The 24,220-nt window shown below is 44.3% G+C and overlaps 1 protein-coding gene across 2 annotated transcripts in view; it reads left to right on the forward strand.

Moving 5' to 3' along the window:
* Positions 1-24,220, forward strand: part of FMR1 (FMRP translational regulator 1) — a 2,052,104-nt gene that overhangs the window by 552,164 nt on the left and 1,475,720 nt on the right. For both annotated transcript variants that reach the window (XM_044057587.1, XM_044057588.1), the window contains exon 3: positions 13,945-14,038. In XM_044057587.1, coding sequence (XP_043913522.1) covers positions 13,945-14,038 — 94 coding nt within the window. The remainder of the gene's footprint in view (positions 1-13,944; positions 14,039-24,220) is intronic.

A 24,220-nucleotide genomic window follows, 5' to 3' on the forward strand; every position in this document is an offset into this window, starting at 1 on the left:
GATAATATAGCCACTCAGACCACATCTCTCTCTAAAGCTGTTATGGATGTCATTTTAGAAGCCAGGAGGCCCAGCACTAGGAAATCTTATGCAGAAAAATGGAAGAGATTCTGTGCTTGGAACCAGGCACAAGGACTCGAACCACTTTTTTCAAATATTCCAAAGATTTTACAGTACCTAACTGAGATGCTGCACAAAGGCCTATCCTTTTCATCTATTAAGATCCATGTCTCTGCCATTTCAGCTCATTACAATACGGAACCGCCTATTTTTTCACATCCACTACTAAAACAGTACCTCAGAGGGGCAAAAAACATAAGATCCCCAAGGAGAGCACCAACACCTACTTGGGATCTCAATTTTGTTTTAGAAAAACTCACTCTGCCTACTTTTGAGCCAGCCAGCACTGCTGATATAAAATTCTTATGGAAAACTGCTCTGCTCTTAGCAATAACTTCAGCAAGAAGAGTCTCAGAGTTACAGGCATTAATGGCAGTGGAACCTTTCATCATTTTTCATCAGGACAGGGTCTCACTGAGGACAAACCCAACATTTATGCCAAAGGTGATTTCCAGTGTGGCTCTTAACCAAACCATTCATTTGCCAACTTTCTATCCATATCCCCAGAATAAGGGGGAGAGACTTCTGCACACTTTGGATATACACAGACAGCTACGGTTCTACTTGGACAAAACAAAAGCTTTCAGAAAAATTGAGCAACTTTTTGTAGCTCATGCTGCAGGATCACAAGGAAAGCCTATCTCAAAGCAGACAGTTTCAAAATGGATAGGACACAGCATTCACTTCTGCTATGCACAACATGGCAAGTCAGTGCCTAAGGGCATTAGGCCACATTCTACCAGAGCAGCAGCCACTTCAGCAGCCTTTCTCAGAGGAGTACCAACCAAAGACATTTTAGAAACTGCAACCTGGAGTTCAGTGCACACTTTCACCAAGCACTACCACTCACCTCTGTACTCTAAATCTGGAGCAGGCTTTGCCACTGCATTTCTGCAGGGCCTGGTAGCCTCTCCTAACCCTATTTAGGACCAGCCACCCAACCTCAGCTTTGGGATTCTACCCAAATGTAATGACTGCAACGGTGAAACACGATGAACATAGTACAGTTGTGTACCTGCCATAAATGTAGATGTTCGAGTGTATTCACTGTTGCAGTCCAGGTTACCCACCCACCATCCCCCTTTTCCTATGCTGGGACTTTACTGTACTTCTCTATTCTATACAACTTATGTGGTGCATTTGCTTGTAGATGAAGGAAATACTACATGCATGCCTTTTGGCATACTTTTTTACAGCCTTCCTATTTGGGGGCACCTGACATCTGAGGCAAGAAAAACTGAAGAAAATGGCGTCGGCTGCATCTTTTATACCTCTGGCGCACTGACGTCAGGGAAGAGGCGACAGCAACCGACGCCGGACGTAGACTTTGGAACTCTGGCCGACTGCGGGTAGCCTGCCAGTAGGATAACCCAAGTGTAATGACTGCAACAGTGAATACACTCGAACAGCTACATTTATGGTAGGTACACAACAGTACTTTTTGAGTGCCCATCTGCGTTGGCATTGCTAATCCTGTAATCCCACTGCGGTGCCGCCCTGATGTATCATATGCTTGCAACCCTATGCAACATCTCAGCAACTTGGCATTTTGCTGGCTGGCTCGGTGTAACCATGTTAGGGGGTTGTGACCTGTCACTACAGTGAATTTCCTTCCATACAGATAAAGCTGAAGTTTCTGCAGTGCCCACACTATGGCTAGATGTTCCTTTTCTACAGCTCCGTAGCATTCCTCCCTGTGTTGGCGCTTACGACTGACATAAACCACTGGGTGCTTATCTCCCTCTGAAGAAATCTGGCTAAGTACAGCCCCCACCCCATGGTTGGAAGCATCCACCTGCACAACAAATTCTTTGCTGTAATCTGGACTAGCTAACACAGGGGATCCTCCCAAAGCTTCTTTAAGCTTCTGGAATGCCTTCTCACATGCTGTGGTCCAAACTACCTTATTTGGTTTGTTCTTCCTTGTCAGGTCTGTGAGGGGACCAGCTATGATACTATAACTAGGGACGAACTTTCTGTAGTATCCTGCTGTCCCTAAGAATGCCCTCACCTGCTTTTTGGTAACAGGTGCAGCCCAGGCCTGAATGACTTATACTTTGGCAGGTTCTGGTCTGCTCTTACTACTCACCACTCTATGTCTCAGGTAGGAGACCTCTGCCATACCCACCTGACATTTGCTCGGCTTAATGGTCAACCCTGCCCTCTGTAGTCTGCCCAGCACCTCCCTGACATGTTGAAGATGCTCTTGCCAGGAATGGCTGTAGATGGCAATTTCATCTAGGTAAGCAGGGGCAAATCCTCCTGATCCTGCTAGAATATGATCTACCAGCCTCTGGAATGTTGCTGGGGCATTTTTCATCCCAAAGGGTATTTTTGTGAACTCATACAAGCCAAAAGGAGTCATAAAGGCTGACCTCTCTCTAGCAGTGGGAGTCAAGGGCACCTGCCAGTAACCCTTGATAAGATCAGTGGTTGTAAGATACTTAGCCCCACCCAGCTGCTCTAGGGCCTCATCTTTCCTAGGCATGGGGTAAGCATCTGACTCTGTGTAACTATTTAATTTCCTGTAGTCCACACAGAACCTGGTGCTACCATCCTTCTTTGGCACCGGCACCAATGGGAAGGCCCAGGGACTGTTGGAAGCTTGAATTACCCCTAGTTCCAACATTTCCTGTATCTCCTCCCTCAGAGTCTGTTTGACTCTCTCAAGCACCCTATAAAGGGGCCTGCCTAATAGGCCTTTGGGGTCCTGTATCCACCTGGTGTTGCACCAGGTGGGTGTACCCTGGTTTCCCAGTGAACATGTCCCCAAACTCCTGTAACACTGCTCGGATTTCTCGAACCTGTGTAGGAGATAGCTGCTGGGCCATTGCTACCCCTTCCACTGAGGTGTCAGTCCTAGCCTCACTGAGAGAGATCAGTCACCAGCTCTCCCTCAGACTCCTCCTGCAATCTTCTGTAAATGCTCAGAACAAGGGTCTCCCTGTCATGGTAAGGTTTCATCATGTTAACATGGAACTGTTTGTGCCCCTGCCTCCTGCCTAGCAGTTCCACCATGTAGTTAACATCACTTACCTTTTTTACCACCTTGTAGGGTCCCTCCCAAGCTGCTTGTTGTGTCTGTCAAGAATTGAAAACCATTACCGGCTGCCCCACAGCATACTCTCTAGCTCGAGCATTCCTGTCATACCACACCTTTTTCTGTTTTTAGGCTTCTGCCAGGTTCTCCTGGGCCAAGCCCATGAGCTCCTTCAGCCTTGTCTTGAGGTTTAGGACATATGCCACAACAGACACTTTGTGAGATTCACACTCACTTTCCCATTCATCTCAAATTAAATCTAGAGGTCCCCTCACCCTATGCCCATACAGCAACCCAAAGGGTGAATAACTTGTGGATTCCTGGGTAACCTCTCTGTAAGCAAACAACAGATGGGGCAGATATTTGTCCCACTTCCTCTTAAACTGGTCTTCAAATGCCCATAGCATGGACTTGATTGTAGAGTTTAACCTCTCAACAAGACAATTAGTCTGGGGAGGGTAGGGGGTGGTCTTCAGGTGCTTCATCCCACAGGACTTCCACAGACAAGCCAGCAGGTCTGACATAAAATTGGCACCTCTGTCAGTCAGTATTTCTTTTGGGAAACATACCCTGCTGAAAATCCTCTAACAAAGCATTTGTCATGTTTTCTGCCTCAATGGAGGACAGAGCCACTGCCTCAGGGTATCGTGTACCATAATCCACTACCACTAGGATATACTTTTTCCCTGTGGAACTTGGGGTACTCAGAGGCCCCACAATATCCATAGCTACCCTCTGAAATGGCTCCTCAATTGCAGGCAAAGGCATGAAAGGAGCTTTCACCTTGTCTCCTGCCTTGCCTACCTTTTGGCACTCCTCACAGGTCCTGCAGTACCGTGTTACATTTCTGGAAATTCCAGACCAATAGAAGTTCTGCATAATACTTCTCTTTGTATGTTTTATGCCCATATGACCTGCAAAGGGAATATCATGGGCTATGGCTAGAAGCGCCAGTTGGTAGGCTCTAGGCACTACCAACTGCTGTATTCTCTCACTTTCTAGCCCTCCGTCAGGGGTCCACTCTCTATACAGTAATCCTTTGTCCCAGTATACAGATTCCCCCTTCCCTTGAGAATCAGGTGCCTCACTAGTTACCTGCCCCAGGCCTTGCAATGTAGGGTCTGAAAGCTAAGCCTGTCTGAACTCTCTTTGTAACCCTTCCCAGTTCCCCTTCCACAGGAAGTCTGGCATCCTCTGACAGTGGTGCCTCACTGTCAGCCTGGGTACTACTACTCACCTGTACCTTTGCATTCACTCTGTCCAAGGGAACATCAGTACCCACAAACAGCTGTGGCTCACCTTCAGTCTCATTGCTACAGCGTAGCTTCCTCCATGAAGTAACCGCCTCACCAGTTCTGGCTGCAAGTATGCATTCTGTCTGGGTCTCCCCCAGGCTACCAAACCCACATGCTTGTCTCCTAGCCTGACTGCGTGTAACTGCATAAGCACATGGTACTGCTTCATCCAATTCCTTCCCTATCAGGACATCTGCAGGATGGTAGTTCGGTATCCTGATTGTCTCAAGGCAACCTACTATTGGCAATTTTTCTTTCCCCACTTACTGGCTCTCTCACCTTTTGTTCCCCACTTTGTCTCCATGGACATCTGTATGCCACATAGCCCCCACTGGTTGCATTCAAAACATTTAACCGTAGGTCCTGGACGTACCTGGACTAGTGGCTTCCCCTGCTATTGGCATATTCTGTTGGGGTAGTCTGTGCTGCCCACCATGGGTTCCTTTAGACCCATGAGCAGTATTGTGGGTCCCTTTCCTGTCCAGGGATGCCCTGCTTGCTAGGTATAGGTCTCCCTTGTTCCCAAACTCATCTGAAGTAGCACATTGTCTATCAGCTAACCAGATCCTCATGTCCTCAGGCAAAGTTCTAAGGGCTTGTTCCCTCACCAAAAGGTCTGCCAGCCCTTCAAAAGTGGTTACCTGACATCCACTCACCCAGCTATGAAAGTAAGTGCTCAGTTCAGCAACATATTCACTCACTTTCATCTGCCTTGCGTCTGTGCTCATGAAACTTTCCTATATGTTTCAGGTGTTAGCTTAAAACAATCTAACAAGTGAGTCTTAGCAGCAGTATAATTAAAACAGTCAACGTCAGACATTTTAGACAACACAGTTACAGCTTTACCATGGAGTAAGGGGGTCAGGAACCGTACCCACAGCCTTTGGTCAACATCATACTGTTTACATACCCTCTCAAACATATGAATGAAACTATCAAAATTATCCCCTCTTTAAATTGCGGAAGAAATTTACTGACCTTTGGTGCTTCTGGGGTCCAGTCACTCCCTTCCCCATTACCTCCATGACTCTGGCGAAGAGTCAGCATCTCCTTCTTATTCTGCCTCTGCCTCTCCTTTTCCTCAGTTTCCAGGCGTAGCAGCTTCTCATTCTCCTCAGCCTGCCACTGTCGCAGTTTCTCATTGTGCTCACTCTTTGGACACCTCAGTCTATCAGCTGCTTCTATTTCCAAATGCCTGGTCTCCAACTCCAGTCTCTTTAGCTTCAGATGAATTTTTAAGTCCTCTGCAGAAAGGTTGAGTGTGGTACATCTCATCTGCCAGTCTGATCGCCCTTCTGGTTGCTGTTTTCTGATGCAGCTGTGACCAAAGCTGCAATCATGTCCGCCTTAGTCAGATTTCCATGCACCAGTCACCTAGCCTGACATATCTCAACCAGCTGGCTCCTTGACAGCTTGCCATATTCCTCTGCTGACATGCTGCCTGATCTCCCTGACTAACTAAGCTAACAAAAGAAATAAAACAATTATGATCTGAACTCTTGAGTATTCACTGCGTGGCTGAGTTAGAGTACAAAACACCTTCAGCGATCACTGTACACAAGCTACAGGAATTCACTCTACCCATACTACTACAAGCCAATTAGTATTTGCCAACCAGTTAATATGTGGTGTGGATATCCCACCACTGCCAAACAATATGTGATGCCCGTGCACTGTCCCAGCAATCAAGGAGCTTCAGTCCTCACCACTAACACCAGTGAGGGGTGTCCATATAGGGAAAAGATAGTAAATACACACACACAGTAAAGTACAGTTTCCCTTAAGAGCACACAGAGATCACAGTCAGTCTGGGGCTGGTTTCTCCCTTTTTCCCTAGGTCCCCAATAAGACTCCCCACTGGCACAGCTATAGGGTCCAGATTTCAGCCTAGTGGGCAAGATTAAACCTCCAGCACCCTCCCTGTCCAACCAGTGCTTCATGTCCTTGCCCAAGTAGGTGACACACACACACACACACACCCTTTGAGATAAGAGTTTATATAACCACACAGACACTCCTGGGGAAGGCTGGCACCGGTTCTCCAGCTGTGCCCCCTTTCTGCCCATTATAAAAGGTAGTATCAGCTGCCACCACCCACTAATATTTATCAGCTACTCAAAGGCCCTTATGCAGGGTCCAATTATTACTGTTCGATGTTATTATCCAAATGGTAAGTGCAACCAGTCAAAACTTATTTGGAGTGACTTGGTACAGTATCACTATATACATGCAATGTACTCTTAGAGCTTAAATTATCTCTACACAAAACAGCCAAAGTTGAAAGGTTTAAGAATGTTAAATAATAAAAACCAAGACAATACTTCTTACTACACAGTGCTAGTCAAGAATTCAGAGATGAAAAACTTAAAATAATACAGTAGCAAAAGTTTTGACATCACAGAAAAACAAACTAGTCTAATCTTTTCCTAGCCATATCTAAGAGAAAACACAATTCTAAATAACATATATAGAGCAAAGCAGTGCTGGTGGTGATGGATGTTCTCAAGACAAAATGCTCAGAGCTCTCTCATTCTCTCTTTTTAAATTGATAACACAGAGCTGCTTCACATGACATAATTCTTCATACTTCTCTGGTGTTCCCAGGCCAACAGATATTACATTTACATTCTTTGCACCTGGTCAGATACCAGAGCAATAAAGGACATTTATGCATGCAAATTCTAGCCATTAACTGGTCTTAAAACAATAGCCAAAATTTCTTCATCCAGACATATTGGCTCTGAATTTTGACATCAAAGACGGTCATAAAATGCTTGACTTAGCTTTTTTATAGCGAGGTGCATTGTTGTTACTTTTTTGCAGTTCCACATCCACTACAGTCTTTTCATATTTAAGAGAACAAGCCTTTGGCTTAAATTAATATTTTCAAATGACAGAATTATCTATAAAATTCTATCTGGCTTGGCTGGCAGCCTTCACCTGTCTTCACAGTCTATGTAATTGTTTATGTGGAGCTTTTCTCCTCTGGTCTTCGCTAAAAAAGGACCCATGTGCATTTGGACCATCCCGGTAAACAAATGTGAAATAAAATAAATAATAATAAATATATTTTGCCCTTCATTGTGTATGTGCAGGACTTTCACCAATAACATTTAGAATTTCGGCATTTCCACCAAAACATCTTGCGGTTGTTAATATTTTTTTTATAGAACCTGAATCAACACCATTAACAATGGGCTCCTAACTTCCATACCTTGATTCTTTCTTACTGAATTTTGTTTAACTTCGTGATTAATTCCCTTTCTATATGAGCTAACTTGATCAAACAAGTTTAGCACTAAATCTGTAGGATATTCCCTATTCATCAATTTGTCACAGAAGGAGAGGCCTTAATTTAAAAAAATCTTCCTCTCTCGTAGTCAAATTCCTAATCCTTATTGCTCTTTGACAATATTTTCTTTTGTTCTTATGGGATGCATACTTTTATAATGTATATATGCATTATTTTATACTTCTTTCTTATAGATCTTAGTGACTAACTTTCCATTGTCCTTAAAAACACTAACATCTAAAAATATGATGCAATCACTAAATTGTCAAGAAATTTTCAGAAAGCAAGGTACACTGTTACATATGTTAAAAAAAATTGTTGAATAGGGAATATCCTAGAGATTTGGTGTTAAATTCATTTGCTCAAGTTAGCTCAAATAGTAAGGGAATTAATCCAGAAGTTAAAAAGTAGTTCAGTAAGAAAGAATCAAGGTAAGGAAGTTAGGATGCCCATTGTTAATAGTGTTGATTCAGGTTCTATAAAAAATATTAACAGCAGTTGAAAGATTTTTTGGTGGAAATGACGAAATTCTAAATGTTATTGGTGAATATATACAACAAAGGGCAAAACATTTTAAAAATTACTTTCAGGCCAAACTGAATATGCCCAAGATCCAAAGTGAAAAAAAGGCATGGTAAGTGTTTTAACCGTAGTATGTGTAACTTTTTATATACTGAAGTTTCAGATGTTGTTATAAATAACTACAAAGTCAGTATAAATGATATTTATTCTTGTAAGTCTAAATTTGTAGTTTATCTTGCTTTTTGTGTCTCCTGTTTGACTGTTTAAATAGGTAAGACGTCCTGTGAGTTATATAAAAGGATTTATGAACACAAACATGCTGTTTCTATTAATTACAATAGAAATGCTTTAAGCTGACATTATAATAATGGAGTCTAAAACTGATTTTGAGTTTTTTGTGTTAGATGCTATTAATAATGCTGAATTGTTGCTTAATGCTGAGGAAGAATTGGGGTGGTTGGAATATACATGGTAAGTGAAGTTAAATGCTTGCTACCCCATGGCTTAAACAACCAGGAAGATTTTATTATGTATTTAAAGCAGAAAGGGTTAAAACATTAAGCTTTGTGTCATGTGATCTCTTTGCAAGTCTTAAAAGTGATTTTTAATTAAGTACTTTCAGTCTGAAGAAGTCTTGTGTTAATGTTTAAGAAAAAAAGTGCTTACTGAAAGATTTTTATTTCATTAAAGTGTGTTTTGTTTATCACCCAGCATCTTTATTATATTTGCTGTGACCTCATCTGAACCTGCTTCTTTCCCTGACTTCATTTCCTAAGTGGCATCCATACTTCTTCTAGGATGGGGGACTCTTTCGCTCATTGTAGGCTGCGTCTGGGGCAGTACAGCTTCTGTGGGGGTTTCTTTGTTCAGAAGCTGCTGGAAGTACTCCTTCCATCTGCCTATGATGACCTGTGGGCTGGTGAGCAGGTTGTTACTGGCATCCCTTATGAAGGGTGTCTGACTATCCCCTTTATCTTTCTGTATTTGCCTTGCAAATGGCTATATTTTCTTTGTGCCATCTACTGAGTCACTTTCCAGAAGTTGGTAGAGTGCTCCAATGCCCTGTTCTTTGCTATTCCAACTCCTTTCTTAGCTTCTTTGTTAGCCAACCAATATTCCTTCCTAGTTGGTCTGTCTGCTTATCTCCCACTTATTCATGCACTCCTCCTTTCTTTTGATGACTTCCTGGACTTCTGCATTCTGCCATCACCTTTCCTTATGTACCTTATTTCCATACTTGGCTCACCCACATACCTGTTTTGTAGTCCTCTCATGGTGTTTTGAGGCGCTGCCATCTCCACCTATTTCCTCCTCTTCTTGGAGTGGTAGTGCCCTGAGTAATTCCTTGAATTGTTGTACTTTCTGTCTCCAGGTCTTCAGCCTGGTATCTGTCGACCTTAGAGTCTTCACTGATCATTGCTTGCAACTGCTTGTGGCAACCAGTGGTTTATGCTGTGGGCTGACTGTTTCACTGGGGGTGACTTTACAATCACTGATTCTGCCCCAGTTCCCCTTCCTTACTTGGAGGAAGTCCATCGGACTTGCATGTTGGCCACACTTGTATATATTCTTGTGACTGTCTGTCTTTCTGAACCACGTGTTGGCTGCTATCAAGTCATTTGCCTGACAGAAGTCTAGAGTGGTCTGTCCTTCGTTTTCCTTTGCCCCATGCATGTGGACCCAGGCAGTCCTCATATTCTGTTCTGTCTGTCCCAATATGTGCATTCAAGTTACCCATTATCAACACCAATTCATGTTGTCCTGCTTTATCTAGTAGGTTCTGTAGCTGTTGTGTGAATACACTCTTTTCCTCACTATCACAACCCTGTTGTGGGCCATAGGCTGAGATTATGAATACTGCCATATCATTACTGGAGTCTGATTACCATGAGTCTGTCTATATCTGGTGACATCCCTCACTGTCTTCTGAAGCCTGTCACTCACCACAAGTCCAACACCATTTCTAGACTGTCCTCCTCTTGAGTAGTAGACTCTGGATCCCAAGCCAAGTGTCTTTGCTGCATTGCCCTTCCATCTTGTCTCTTGGATACATAAGATGTCTAACCTCCTCTGTACCATCATGTCATCCACTTGCAAGCTGCATCCTGTCAGATAACCTACATTAAGTGTAGCAGTTCTTAGTTCATGTTTGGCACGTTGATTGGTTTTGCAGATGACTTTCACTCAGTATAGTTATCCTTGGTAAGCCAGTCTGGGCAGCTGGACACTGGCTGGCCAGTAGCTTATTGACCCAGAGCTGCTGGGCTTTATGGCAGGCACATACTGGCCAGTAGGGTCATATGCACCCCTCCCATTGTTAGCTTGGGTCCCTGGCGTAGGTAGGAGTAGGCCAGGTCCTTTTCCCACTTATCACCGGCAAATACCCTTGCCCATTTGATGACATTAGTCAACATGACAGAATCGCCTAGACCCATGTTTTACACCATCAAGTGGCTAGCCCTGCCACATGCATATGTGTAGCTGTCTGTAATGTGTTTATGTATGTGTATGCATGTGCACGCACGTGCACACACACACACACACACACACACACACACACACACACACACACACACACACACACACACACACACACACACACACACAGTTTTTGAAAGTTAGCCAGCTGTGGCAAACTTAGGAAGAGTGAAAAATATTATTAGGAAAACGTGAGTGTGTGTCTGTGTAAATGTTTTGTTTAGTTGAAAGTATGTTTGAGTGGTGCAGCTCTTGTAAGGACAGTGGATTTGTGGAGGAGAGTGTGAGTCAGGAAATGGAATGTACCCCACCCCACGCACACACTGTTAATAAGTGCTAACCCTAGCCCTTTCCCTGGCCATAATACAACCCTTCCACCCTATCTTAGGAAAGCCGTACCCATAACACTACCACTATTTAGACAAATTATTCCTGAAATTAGTGCTAAGTTTAACAGATCACAAGGGGAAGCTGCTCGTCTTCCTTATATGATTTCTTAAGTTTTGATCTTTTAGGTGTTTGATGGCTTGATTGTCTGATGTAGTGAGTTCAGTCATTTGTGGTTTGTTCATTAAGTACAGCAGTCAGTTGCCATAGATCCATGCATATCTGTCTTATTTCATTTGTATATACTTCACAGTCAATCTACAGCCCATGTCAAGCTTAGCCAAACCCCCACCCCTATTTATAAGTTCCCACTAGCCCCAAGAAGGGCAAGATAAGATGTACCGGGGGGGGGGGTGGGGCTGCCTGCCCAGTTATATAGATTTATCTTTCTTGAAGGGTGGCAAGGATGCAACTGTGCATGTGTGTGCATGTACGCGTGTGTGTGGAGAGTGTAAGCAGTGTGTTGTTTTATTTGAATGATATGATGGGGAATTTCAAATACTGGAGATGACTTGCTGGAAATATTTTCAGTTAAATTTGTGCAAAGGTTTAGCCTTCAAGAATGGCAGATCGGACATTTGTTATTCTTGGGCTTCTGTTTTACGCTCCTTTGGAAGCATTTTTTATTACTCATCGTTTAAAAAAGACATTTTGAAATTCAAGATAGGTTCAGAAATGCTCAGAAGTTTTTAACTTGCAGCTCATTTTAGGTTTTAACTTCTAGTAGATTCCTGTTAAATTTCTGATTCTATTCTGCAGCCTTTAAAGATTCAGCTGCAGTAACTGCTGACGTGGAAGAAAAATGAGCTATTTTTTTTTTCAGTTGGAGGAATTCTGTTGTGCAGGATAGTATATTCATAAGGATGGCCGTGGTGTTGCAGCAGTTAGTGTTGCCACCTCACAACAGGAGGTTCTCTGGTTCGATCCTCTGCTGAGGTGCCGTCTGTGCGGAGTCTGCATGTCCTCCCTGTGGTTTGCGTGGGTTTTTGCCGGGTGCTTCGGTTTCCTCCCACATCCCAAAGACATGCTGTAGGTTGATTGGATACTCTAAATTGGCCCTAGGTGTGAGCGCTTGCTTGTGTGTGCCTTCATTGGAAAGTTGGGTGCTGGGCTGGCAACCCGGCACTGTAAAACTACACGGCCAATCATGAGAGAACAGGTGATCCGCTGTGACGACCCCTAACCGGGAAAAGCCGAAAGACGAAGGATAGTATATTCATAATTTGTGATTTTGAAAACTCTGCAAATACAGTAGCAATGTATGTACAAAGATAAAATATTTTCTTCTGTATGATAATGAGGGAGGGAGAGAGTATTTTACTGTTTCATAGCGACCACATACATTTCAGTAATTTTATTACTGAGATCAACAGTATCCTTTCTTAATCCCATGAAAAAAGTATTTACTATGCAGACGTTTACTAGCTTGCTAAAGATAAATAGCAGTTGTGACCTATGACTGTTAAACTCACTCCCCTTTCCTTTGTCTCCTTCCTCATCTGCATCCTAGCTTGTCCTGTAAGCCCTTTGCCTCCCCTTCCCTGTCCTCTTGCTCCTCCTGCCCACCCGCTCCTGATTTTCAGGTATATTTATGTACTCTCAGCAGCATGTGGTTCAGTCTGTAGCTGAAGTCTTGTCTTTGCTTACCTTGCTCACTGATCCATGTGTGTATTTGATGATCTGTGTGGCACATTGTACCTGTTGTCTTTCTTTTGACCATTGTATAACATACTGCACTCATCTGTGTGTGTAATTGGTAGTCTATCTGGCACATTGTACCTGTTGTCATTCTTTCGCCCATTGTATAACATACTGCACTGATCCGTGTGTGTAATTGGTAGTCTATCTGGCACATTGTACCTGTTGTCATTCTTTTGCCCATTGTATAACATACTGCAGTGATCCGTGTGTGTAATTGGTAGTATATCTGACACATTGTACCTGTTGTCATTCTTTTGCCCATTGTATAACATACTGCAGTGATCCGTGTGTGTAATTGGTAGTATATCTGACACATTGTACCTGTTGTCATTCTTTTGCCCATTGTATAACATACTGCACTGATCCACGTGTGTAATTGGTAGTCTATCTGGCACATTGTACCTGTTGTCGTTCTTTTGCCCATTGTATAACATACTGCACTGATCCGTGTGTGCAGTTGGTATTCTATCTGGCACATTGTACCTGTTGTCATTCTTCTGCCTGTTGTATAGTAATCTGTGCATCCTGCACTGATACGTGTATTTGGTAATCTATCTGGTGTATTGTACGTGTTCTCCTTCTTTTGAGTATATTGATGCTTTGTTCATCTGCTTTCTCGTAATAATTATTTTATTAGTGTTAGAATTGTAATTACATGTGTACTAAAGTTTGTGTTTTGGAATATATTTAGTATATTTTTGTTGCAGCTATCTGTGCATTGTATTTCTCTTTCCTGGAGCTTTTTCCCTAGTCCTTTGCTGAAAAAGTGATATTGGCCTATCTCCGTGAACAAAGTTTCATTATACATGATAGTGTTTTCATTTCTTTGCTGATAATGGTGGTGTAGCACATAAAGTACTCCCTTTGAGCTGGTCAAAGAAAAAGTATCTCAGAGTAGCTAGTAATTATTGCATATTATTGAATCAGTGTTTAAAAATAGGAGTTAAAAGTTTTAATTTTTTTCTTGATGTCAAGAGTAAATTTAACTTTACATCGCAGTTGACTAATTTTAACTTCAAAACCTTGTGTTATGTAAATAGTGCATATGTCTCTCAAACTACATTAAGTACTATTTGCCATGTTATGAAAAGCACATTTTTTTTTCACAGCTGGCAGCCAGAGAGACAAATTCCATTCCATGATGTGAGGTTTCCACCACCAGCAGGTTATCATAAAGACATCAATGAGGGCGATGAAGTAGAGGTAAGTATGCCTGCCTGAGTGTACATGACATGTAGTATATAAAGTGTGGCATGCTAGACATTGCTGAAGGATCTGATTTAACATTATAAAAACAAGAATCAGCAAAGTCATAAAAAGAAGAGCCGGACTCTAAAATACTTGGCGCTTTTGTTCATTTTTTAATAAACTACGAACTTCATCAGAACAAGTATTTCAAGACGCCACCACCCTTTTATACTGAAACACATGACATCATCAACCAATGACAATGAATGATTAATTAATTATGCACAACTTGTAGGTTAAATTTTAAAAAACACTAAAATCGTAATCATAATAACATATTATATTAAAGCCATTAAATAAAATATCTTATGTAACTTAAAAAAATAATGTGAAAATATAAAAAATCTATTAAACTTGAAAGAAACCACATTTAAACATAAGCCACATATAAAAAATATATATGTATATGTAAGTACAATGTGGCTGTTACCTTTATAATTAAAATTTCTGCATTTGTAAAGAACACTTTATATTAATGGTTTCGTTCAGTCCTGGAAAATTGTCTGCGCTTAAAGCAATTTGCCATTTACTCTCCCTACATTCTAACAAAGTTTTGAAATCTCCAGTAAAAACACCTGAATCTACCAAACGATTTATATCTTCCCTTATCAAAATCTGTTGTATTTTCTAAAATGGCTTTGATGTTCACTACTCTCTTATAAGTGAACAAAGGCTTACTTCCCAAAATCTTAACCAAATCCGAGTGCCCCATCAAAACTTTCCAATTGCCTATAATAATACTTGTGATGACACTCATATCGTTGGAAATTGGTATAGGAAATGTTGACAGACAAGACATGAATCGTTTGGTACTTTTGCTTGTGGTCACTGCAGACAATGTAGATTTATAGCCAACTTGGGTTCTGTTGAGTTGAAACATTTTAAAAATATCCTTTGGGCTAAAGGTCGTTATAATTGTGATTCCAGATGTGTTGTGTACATTGCAGTGTGTAATTCTTGCACAAGTTTTTATATAGGTAAAATGATTAGGACCCTGGGTAAAAGAATTCATGAGCATGTTTTAGCCATGAAAAACAAGGACAGGGTGAATGCATTGGCACGACTTGCTGTGGTTTGTAACAACTTTGAAAAGTTTACAATTTCTGTATTAGACACTATGGATTCAGGTGTTTTTACTGGAGATTTTAAAACGTTGTTAGAATGTAGGGAGAGTAAATGGCAAATTGCTTTAAGTGCAGATCATTTTTCAGGACTGAATGAAACCATTAATATAAAGTGTTTTTTTACAAATGCAAAAATTATAGATCTGAAGTAGGAGATTCATTTGTCTGCAACCTGTGGGTTATGGATCCGATATCGGATCCGAACCGGCATGGTTTACCAGCTATGGATCCAAGCTCTCAGCTCCTCCCCTCACCCATAATGCCCTGCTCTACCCTCATGACCCCAGATCTCGTTTGCCGCGCATGGTGACCGGATTGTTTCTCAAGCTAAGTGCTAGTTTTCTGTGTTTAAATTTCAAAATTTATGAGATTTTATTGTTTTTTTGTGTGAAAGTGTAGGTTTCCCCTTTGGTATATTTACTTTTTTAGAGTTTAATCTAAAAGTTATATCCCTCCCCTCGCTGTTAGCGTAGTGTGTGTGTGTTGGGCCTGTGAGTGTTTTTGTGTTTTAGTTACTTTTTAGTTTTAGTAACTACTGTTATAGATTGGGATGTCAGAGCAACCCAAATCTATTTTTTCTAAATGCTCCGAGTGTGGCCATAAGCTTTCCCCAGCTGATGGCCACACTCGGTGTGTTAGATGCCTGGGGGTTGAACACCTCACATCTGGATGTTCCATTTGTGCAGGGTTCAACCCCAGGGCATTGAAGGAGCGGAGGTCCAAGCTTGTTTTGGCGGGCCTTTTACCGCCGGACTCGACTCCGACCTCCACTCCTTCGGGAGTAACCGTACCCACGGTTATTCCTTCTGCGGCGCCCCCTCCTCCTCCTGGGACTCAACCTCCTGTTTCTGGCTCGGAGGAGAGGGATGCTAAGAAAAGGGACCGGAGGGAGAAGCACCATAAGCGGCGGGCCGAGACCTCTGTTTCGGCCCCGCCAGCCAAGCGGCTTCTCCCGGCCCGCTGTCGGCTCCATTGTCGGCTCGGTCTCCTCCTTCTCGGCTCCGGTCTCCAGTGTGTTTTTCACCGGGACCTGAGGAGGAGGAGACCCGATCTCCGTCGAGGCTATCGAGGAGGCACTCCAGGCCTACCTCGGTAGCCTCGTCGAGATCTACGATAGCCTTTCGATGCTGATCTGGACTGGATGATGAGAAGGTTCATCCAGGCCCAGATGCAGATGGGAGTGCTCTTGCCTCCCCCCCCTCTGGGGGGGAGCTCAACACCCTTTTTCAAACCGATTGCTCCTTCTCCGACCCGCTACCTGGGCTCGGAGCAGCTGGAGCCGAGCAGCTTCGGAGCCGGGGGTGGGTCGGCGCAGATAGTACTTTTGTACCGGATCCGACCCTGCCCTCGAATGCATCGGATCCGACCTCTCGGAGCCTGGATCCGAGCCTCGGATCCGGGGGGATCAGTGCTCCTTCGGCGCCGTCTGTGTCGGAGCGCACTGTCCCTTCGATCCGGCGCCGGCGCCGGCTCCAATCCACTCTTCGGATCCGAGGGGGAGCCGATTGTCGGATCCTTTGGTCGAGGTCGGCTCCCCTTCGGCGTTTGATGTAGTGGAGAGGGCCCTGTTGAGGGTCTCCGGACCCCCGGCACTTGTTTCGGCTCCGTCCCGCGCTCCCTCTGCACTGGGTCAGGCTTCCACCATCCGGCCCTTGGGACAGCCTGCTTCTGTGCCCCAAGCTGCTCCAATGGAACAGGTTGCTGCTTGCGAGGAGTCCTCTGACAGCCCCCCAGAGGATGTTCCTCGCAAGCATACGTGCAAAAGGAGGCACATTGACTCCCCCGAGTCTCTCACGGAAGACACGGACTTGGAGGAAGGGGAAGGCTCCCCACGGTCACCCCCCGAGGATGTCTCATTTGGGGACATCATGGAAATGCTCCGTATAAGGGGGGGGTGGTCTGCCCCCAAGTCTTCCTCGGACGAGTCCGTGTTCTTGGAGGCATTTGAAGCGGGCCCGTCTACCTCTTGGGTGTCCCCTCCTGCCGACCCCCTGGTGGACCTCATTACCACCAGGGCGTGGAAGGAACCGGACACCATGGAACCAATTCCTAAGAGGCCCGATAGGATCCTCAGCCCACCGTCCGACCGTGCCCATTGGAGTAAGGGGCCTCCGGTAGATGCCATGTTGATGGCGGCGGCCACCAAGAGGGAACTTGCTCAGGAGAGTCCCTCAGTCCATCCCCTGAGCAAGGAGTCTCGGATGATGGACCGCTTGGGGAAGCGGATGTTTAGTTCAGCGACCTTCTCGGTAAGGGCGCTGAACTACCTGGCACACGTCATTAGGATGCAGCGAGATCTCATTAAAGAATACGCTGCATCTCCCCCAGAGTCCATGTCGGAGGAGGACAGGATGCTGCACTCCACTCGCATGGCCACTCTTAGATCAGTTACTAATACCTCTATGCGGCTACTCTCCCATGCTACGGAAGGCGCCGCTAGAGCCGCAGGGGCAGGCCTAGTCACTAGACGTCAGGCCTGGCTCCGTCACTGCGATTTTTCTGAGCCCTTCAAAGCGTCGTTGCGACGCCTTTGATGGTTCTGCCCTCTTTGGCAAAACCGTTCGCGACACCTTGACCCAGAGCGAGAAGGACGGGAAGACGCTGTCTGCCATCGGAATCCGCTTCTCTGCACCCCAGAGGCCGTACTCTAGGAACCAAAAGGGTCAGAAGAAGATGTGGTTCCGGAAGTCGCAGCAATCCCAGCCTGCTCCGGACAACCAGTCCTTCCGTGGCAGAGGAGGACAGGGAGGACGCCGCCCTAGAGGCAGAGGGGCTCCCAGGAACTTCGGGTCCAGAGAACCTTTCTCTGAACGGCCCGCAGCAACCCTGAGGGTTGCCCGGCTGCTCCACTCTGGAGGCAGTCGGGGACGCTGGGCACCTAGCGGCATGGGAGTCCATAACATCAGACCGCTGGGTTCTCCAAATCATATCCAGAGGATACCGCATCCCTTTCTTCACTTACCAAAGTTGAAGTCCCTCCCAGACGTTCCACCCGGTCAACGGGAGGCCGCTTTGGCAGAAATTGGCCATCTGCTAAAGAAAAGAGCCATCCAGCCCGCTCCCCAGACCAGATCGGATCAGGGTTCTACTCCAGGTTCTTTTGGTGCCAAAAAGACGGGGAACTAAGACCAATTCTAGACCTTTCTCTCTTGAATCTGGCAGTCCCCAAGGAAAAATTCAATGGTCACTCTGCAATCTATTCTCCCCTTTCTGGGAGAAAATCACTGGATGTGCTCTATAGACCTCAAAGATGCGTACTACCACATCCTGATGGACAGGCACTCCAGGAGGTTCCTCCGCTTCGGCTGGGAGCCAGTCACTACCAGTTCGGGTCCTTCCCTTTGGTCTCACCACAGCCCCTGGGTGTTCACCAAAGTATTAGCAGTGGTAGCGGCCCACCTGAGGCTTCAGGGGTGCAGGTCTTCCCTACCTGGACGACTGGCTTCTTACACCCCAACAAGGCATCTACTATTATTGGCGAGACTCCTTTCTCCATCTTGCTCCCTTTCTGGGCATTACAATAAATACAAAGAAATCCAACCTGGCGCCCACACAGCTCTTAGATTTTATAGGGGCCAGGTTAGACACAAGGAGTTTAAGAGCCTTCCTCGCTGCGGACAGAGTTCAAAATCTGCAGCTCCAGGTGCGGGCCATTCTCCACTCAAGTTCTGTTCCGGCAGAGTTGGTCCTGAGGGCTCTAGGGTCCATGGCGTCTGCTATAGCACTTCTTCCTCTTGCCAGGCTCAATATGCGCGTCCTCCAGTGGACTCTCTTAGTACAATGGTCATACCTTGCTCTCCCTATGCATCATCCCATTGCGATCAGCAAGGCTTGCAAGCGGTCCCTCCTGTGGTGGCTTCACTCCTCAGATCTCCACGGAGGCCGCCCATTTTGTGCTTCTCCCCCTCTCGCCACGGTGACCACGGACGCCTCCCGCCTCGGGTGGGGGGGGGGGGCATTTTGCGGGCCGGACCGTCCAAGGCACGTGGAACGATACAGAGACCTTACTGCATATCAACGTTCTAGAGATGAGAGCAGTGCTCTTAGCGTTGCTAGCACTTCACGACTTTCTTCCCTTGGGAACAATTGCGATTCAATCGGACAACATGTCTGTTGTCTGGTACATCAACAAGCAAGGGGGAACAAGGTCTTACCCCCTTTGTCGAGAAGCCATGAGAGTTTGGGAATGGGCAATCTCCACCAACCGCTTTCTAATAGCAACGCACATTCCGGGTCGGTCCAACATCCTGGCGGACAAGCTCAGTCGCACCATTCTGACCCCTTACGAGTGGTCTCTCAATTTTCAAGTAGCGGAACGCATATTCGCACGGTGGGGAACTCCTTCATGCGATCTTTTTGCCTCTCCCTCGAACACCAAGTGCGACAGTTTTTTCGCTCTGATACCCCCTCCAGGAGGTTCTCCAAGAACAAGAGCATGCTTGGCCACCCGGTCTTCTGTACGCTTATCCACCCTTGCCTCTGATGCTCCAAGTTCTTCAGAAAGCCTCTCGGGTGGGTTGCAGAATGATTCTCATTGCTCCGTTTTGGCCTCGACAGATCTGGTTCCCCTTTCTAAGGTCTCACTCGGTGAATCCTCCTTGGATTCTAGATCCCATTCCGGATCTGATATCCCACCCATCCTGCATACCTCCTCTGAACCTGGACAACCTGAAGCTGACCGCTTGGCTGCTCCAGTTCCACTCTTGATCAGGACTCCCGGTATTTCGTCACCTGTTAAGGCAATCCTGGTGGCAGCTCATAAACCGTCCACTAGGAAAGTCTACCGCAGCAAGTGGAAACGGTTTTCTTTGTGGGCGGAGCGGCAAGGCCTGAATCCCTTCACGGTTCCTGTCCCTTTAGTGCTTGACTTTCTAACCACTCTTTTTAACGATGGTGCCAGCAGTTCCACAGTCAAAGTACAACTGGCGGCAATTTCTCATTATCACGTTGGCCATGACTCTAATCCACTCATGTCAGCCAAGTTGTGTAAAATTTTCCTTAAAGGTACTTTCCTTCTCAGGCCCCCTGTAAAAGAAGCGGTTCCTCCTTGGGACCTCTCCTTAGTTCTCCAGGCCTTGACCACCCCCCCCCCCTTCGAACCAGCGGCTACGGTGGATCTCAAATTCTTGTCTTTCAAGACAGCCTTTTTAGTAGCCATTACATCGGCCAAGAGAGTTTCAGAGCTCCAAGCATTATCAGCTAAACCTCCTTACTTGGTATTTCATCCGGACCGTGTTTACCTCAGGACCAACCCGTCCTTTCTTCCTAAAGTAGCTTCTGAAGCAAACATTAATCAGTCCATTAACCTCCCTGTTTTCTTTCCTAAATATGAAAACAAAGGTGAATACAAGCTTCACTCCTTAGATGTTCACAGGCAACTTAGATTTTATCTAAACAGAACGGCTGGTCATAGGCAATCCGACCAGTTGTTTATTTCCTTTGCTAAATTTAATTTGGGCAAGCCAATTTCTAAAGTTTCTCTGTCTCGCTGGATTTCACAGTGCATCTTATTGGCTTATCAAGCTTCAGGAAGGCTCAAGACCGAGGGTGTACACACCCATTCAACCCGGTCAGTATCTACCTCGGCAGCCTTTAAGGCTAGGATTCCTCTAGATGATATTTGTGCAGCAGCCACGGGCTTCATCTCATACTTTTATTTCCCACTATAAGTTGGATCTTGCATCTAGGGGTAGAGCATCATTTGGCTCCGTGGTGCTCCGGAATATCCTTCCATGATGGCCGCCCAAGATTCAGGTAGCTGGGGACTCTGTCCCACAGGTTGCAGACAAATGAATCTCCTACTTCAGATTTAGAAGTTATGTACTCACCATAACGTTCCATCTGAGTAGGTGTATTCATTTGTCTGCAACCATCCTGCCCTCCTATCCCCCTGGCCTTTCAGTTTCCTGCATATTATGTGTTACCCTTTTCAGGGTGTTTTTGCTGTTGGCAAACTCGATCTGAGGTCATGAGGGTAGAGCAGGGCATTATGGGTGAGGGGAGGAGCTGAGAGCTTGGATCCATAGCTGGTAAACCATGCCGGTTCGGATCCGATATCGGATCCATAACCCACAGGTTGCAGACAAATGAATACACCTACTCAGATGGAACGTTATGGTGAGTACATAACTTCTAATTATAAAACATTTTACTTGTGTGTATGTGTATATATATATATATATATATATATATATATATATATATATATATATTTTATTAGGCTTATGTTTAAATGTGGTTTGTTTCAAGTTTAATAGATTTTTTTATATATATATATATTCACATTATTATTTTTTTTTAAGTTACACAAGATATTTTATTTAATGGATTTATTATAATATGTTGTTATGATTACGATTTCTTTAGTGTTTTTTTAAAATTTAACCTATAAGGTGTGCATAATTAATTAATCGTTCATTGTCATTGGTTGATGTCATGTGTTTCGGTATAAAAGGGTGGTGTTGTCTTGAAATACTTGTTCTGATAAAGTTTGTAATTTATTAAAAAATGAACGAAAGTGCTAAGTATTTTGAGTCCGGCTTTTCTTTTTATGACTTTGCTAATTCTTGTTTTTATTTTGTTCTTTGGGAGAAGTGGATACAGTTATATTTAACATTACAGCATGTGAATTTTTTAAGCAGCTAGGTTTTGCAAACAGCAGTAATCAGTTGTTGTACTTGACTAATTTGGGTGAACCAGCTGGGGTGACTCGCTGTGAAGTATAAATTATGTACAAGTCAGAGTTCTGAAATAAATTTTGGTTCTCTTGTGCCGAATCATATTGTACTGCACTCTTTAGCCTCTGTTACCACTTTCCATGTGAAACATCAGCTGTTAGAATCAGTGTTGTGTGTCTGTCTGTTTTACATTGTCATTTTGTTTTACAGTTACATTTTTCTTCAGTGTTGCTTTTGAAATACTTTTGCTTAGTTTTGCTTTCTGATCTTTTTTAATGGCATGTAACTCTTGGGATGTGATGTATTGGATCTGGAGATTTTACCTGTCTGTCATTATTTCAGAGTTACTTGCACTTGTGTACAGACATCCTTTTTTGATATTTCACAAAGATAGGGCCATCTTTTATGCCACAGGCAGCCATATTACACCTAGGAACATTGACTCTTAGTATTCTAATGTTAAAACTTGGCGACTAGTAGCTGAAGCCCAAGAGTGATTTATTTGCATGTCATTTGAAGTGTTCCTGCTCACAAGAGTTTTACTGTGTAAAACATCGGCACTAAGTGCTAACCAATTTAGTGAGCATTTTTTTCCTTGAATATTCGTATTCATTTAATAGCCAAGTGCACTAATCCTTCTTAAATCCTTTTCATGCATTACTGAGGCCACAAAGGCTTGGATAAATGCAAGGTGTACAAAGAGTTTTCTCTCCGACAAGTTGTATTTTGTGGTGCAATATTTCTAAGATATGTCTCGGAGGAATACATGCTGTGAGAAGGAGTACTGGGAGGTGTGTGTCATTCACTGATCTTATCGCTGCTGTATCAAGACTGCCAGTGAGGAATCTGCATGGTACCTCAGGGAGTCTTGAGTCGGCATTCTTAGTTCTTTGAGGAGATTGTTCACATTCTGCTTTGTGTAATTGGGAGCTGTCGTGGTGGAGTAAACCGGTTAAGAAGGCGCATGATTTTCTTTTCAGACAGGTGTCCAAAAAGGAGATTACATAGCCCATTCATGGAAACTGAAAGTGCAAAGCAGCATACTTCTCATTTGTTCCTGACTTTGCAGAATATACCTGATTTTTGTTTCATATTTTTGCCCTGTCCCTTGTAAAAGTTTTGATTTTTTTTTTTGTTAAAATCACCGGAGATTGCAGTTAGTCAGTAATTCCAGATAACCGCACTGGTGCCATCGAAGGATAAACCCCTGAGTATGGCACAGGCAATCAGAGATGCATTAGCAGCACAGGAAGCTTAATGGTGTGGTGAGGAAGGGTAGGCCTGCCTGTCCTGGATAGGATAGATGTGCAGGGTGGATCTTTTTGCAGATCCCTGGTGGTGGCCAGGGCTTGGAAAAGGTTTTGAAGTTCTGGAGTGGACAGGGAACTTAGATATATTTGTTGTGGCTGATGGCACACACTCAGGTTACACCATTTTCTTTCCACTACTTGTACATTTGGCGAATTAGCATGAGAGATGGGATTAGGCCATCAGGATGACTCCACTAGCTGGAGAGTGATGGCATTTCTGACCAGCCCCACTCTGCAGTGTCAGCAGGTGCAATCCCTCGAGTCTAGCATAGAGTCAAGGAGAGGTCTCTGTGCACAGGTGCTGTTGTGATTTGGAGATCCTTCTGGTGTGGATGACACCAGGGAACATGCAAGGACATGGATTCTGCAGTGCCCTGCAGAATAGGGGATTATAAGGTTCAAGCAATGGTGTCTGAGGTCAGCAGCTGTGAAATGAAAAAAATAATGCCAGACATTACACTTCTTATTGCTCAGAAAATACAGGTTGATGTCGCTGTTTTTCTGATAACCTTTTAAGTGAATTAGAGTAATATTTAAAAAATTGTCCTTTGTTTTAGACATTTGTTCTCTTGTTATTTTTGGCTTTGTAATAGATTCTTCAGCAAATGAGGTGAGAGCTGTGCAGGACACCTGAGACAGCAAACAGCTCAAGAACTATATCAGTATAAAAGAAATGATGGCTGTAATTTTTGCAGTCAGGAGATTCAAGCCAATTTTGAAGTTAGGATTCCTGCACCTGAGTACTTACGACATCTTGGTAATGTTGTACATAAACAAACAGGGAGGGACCCACTCTTATAGACCTTGCTGTCTTGCTGTGCAAGCTTGGATGGCCAGCATAGAATCAAGCACTTATCCAAGGCCCTCTTGCATCATGTCAGCACAACACCCTGACCACTCTGTTCAGCACAGTAGAAATGCATCCCCTCAGAATTATGCTGGACTGTGCTGTACTGCAGAGGAGGCAGAGTGTATCAGAAACAGCAACAATTATTTCAGGAAATTCTGCTGCAGAGCCCCACACAA

This window comes from Protopterus annectens, chromosome 15.part0 (genome assembly GCF_019279795.1).
Source record: "Protopterus annectens isolate FY-2018-M chromosome 15.part0, PAN1.0, whole genome shotgun sequence".
Classification (NCBI taxonomy): domain Eukaryota; kingdom Metazoa; phylum Chordata; order Ceratodontiformes; family Protopteridae; genus Protopterus; species Protopterus annectens.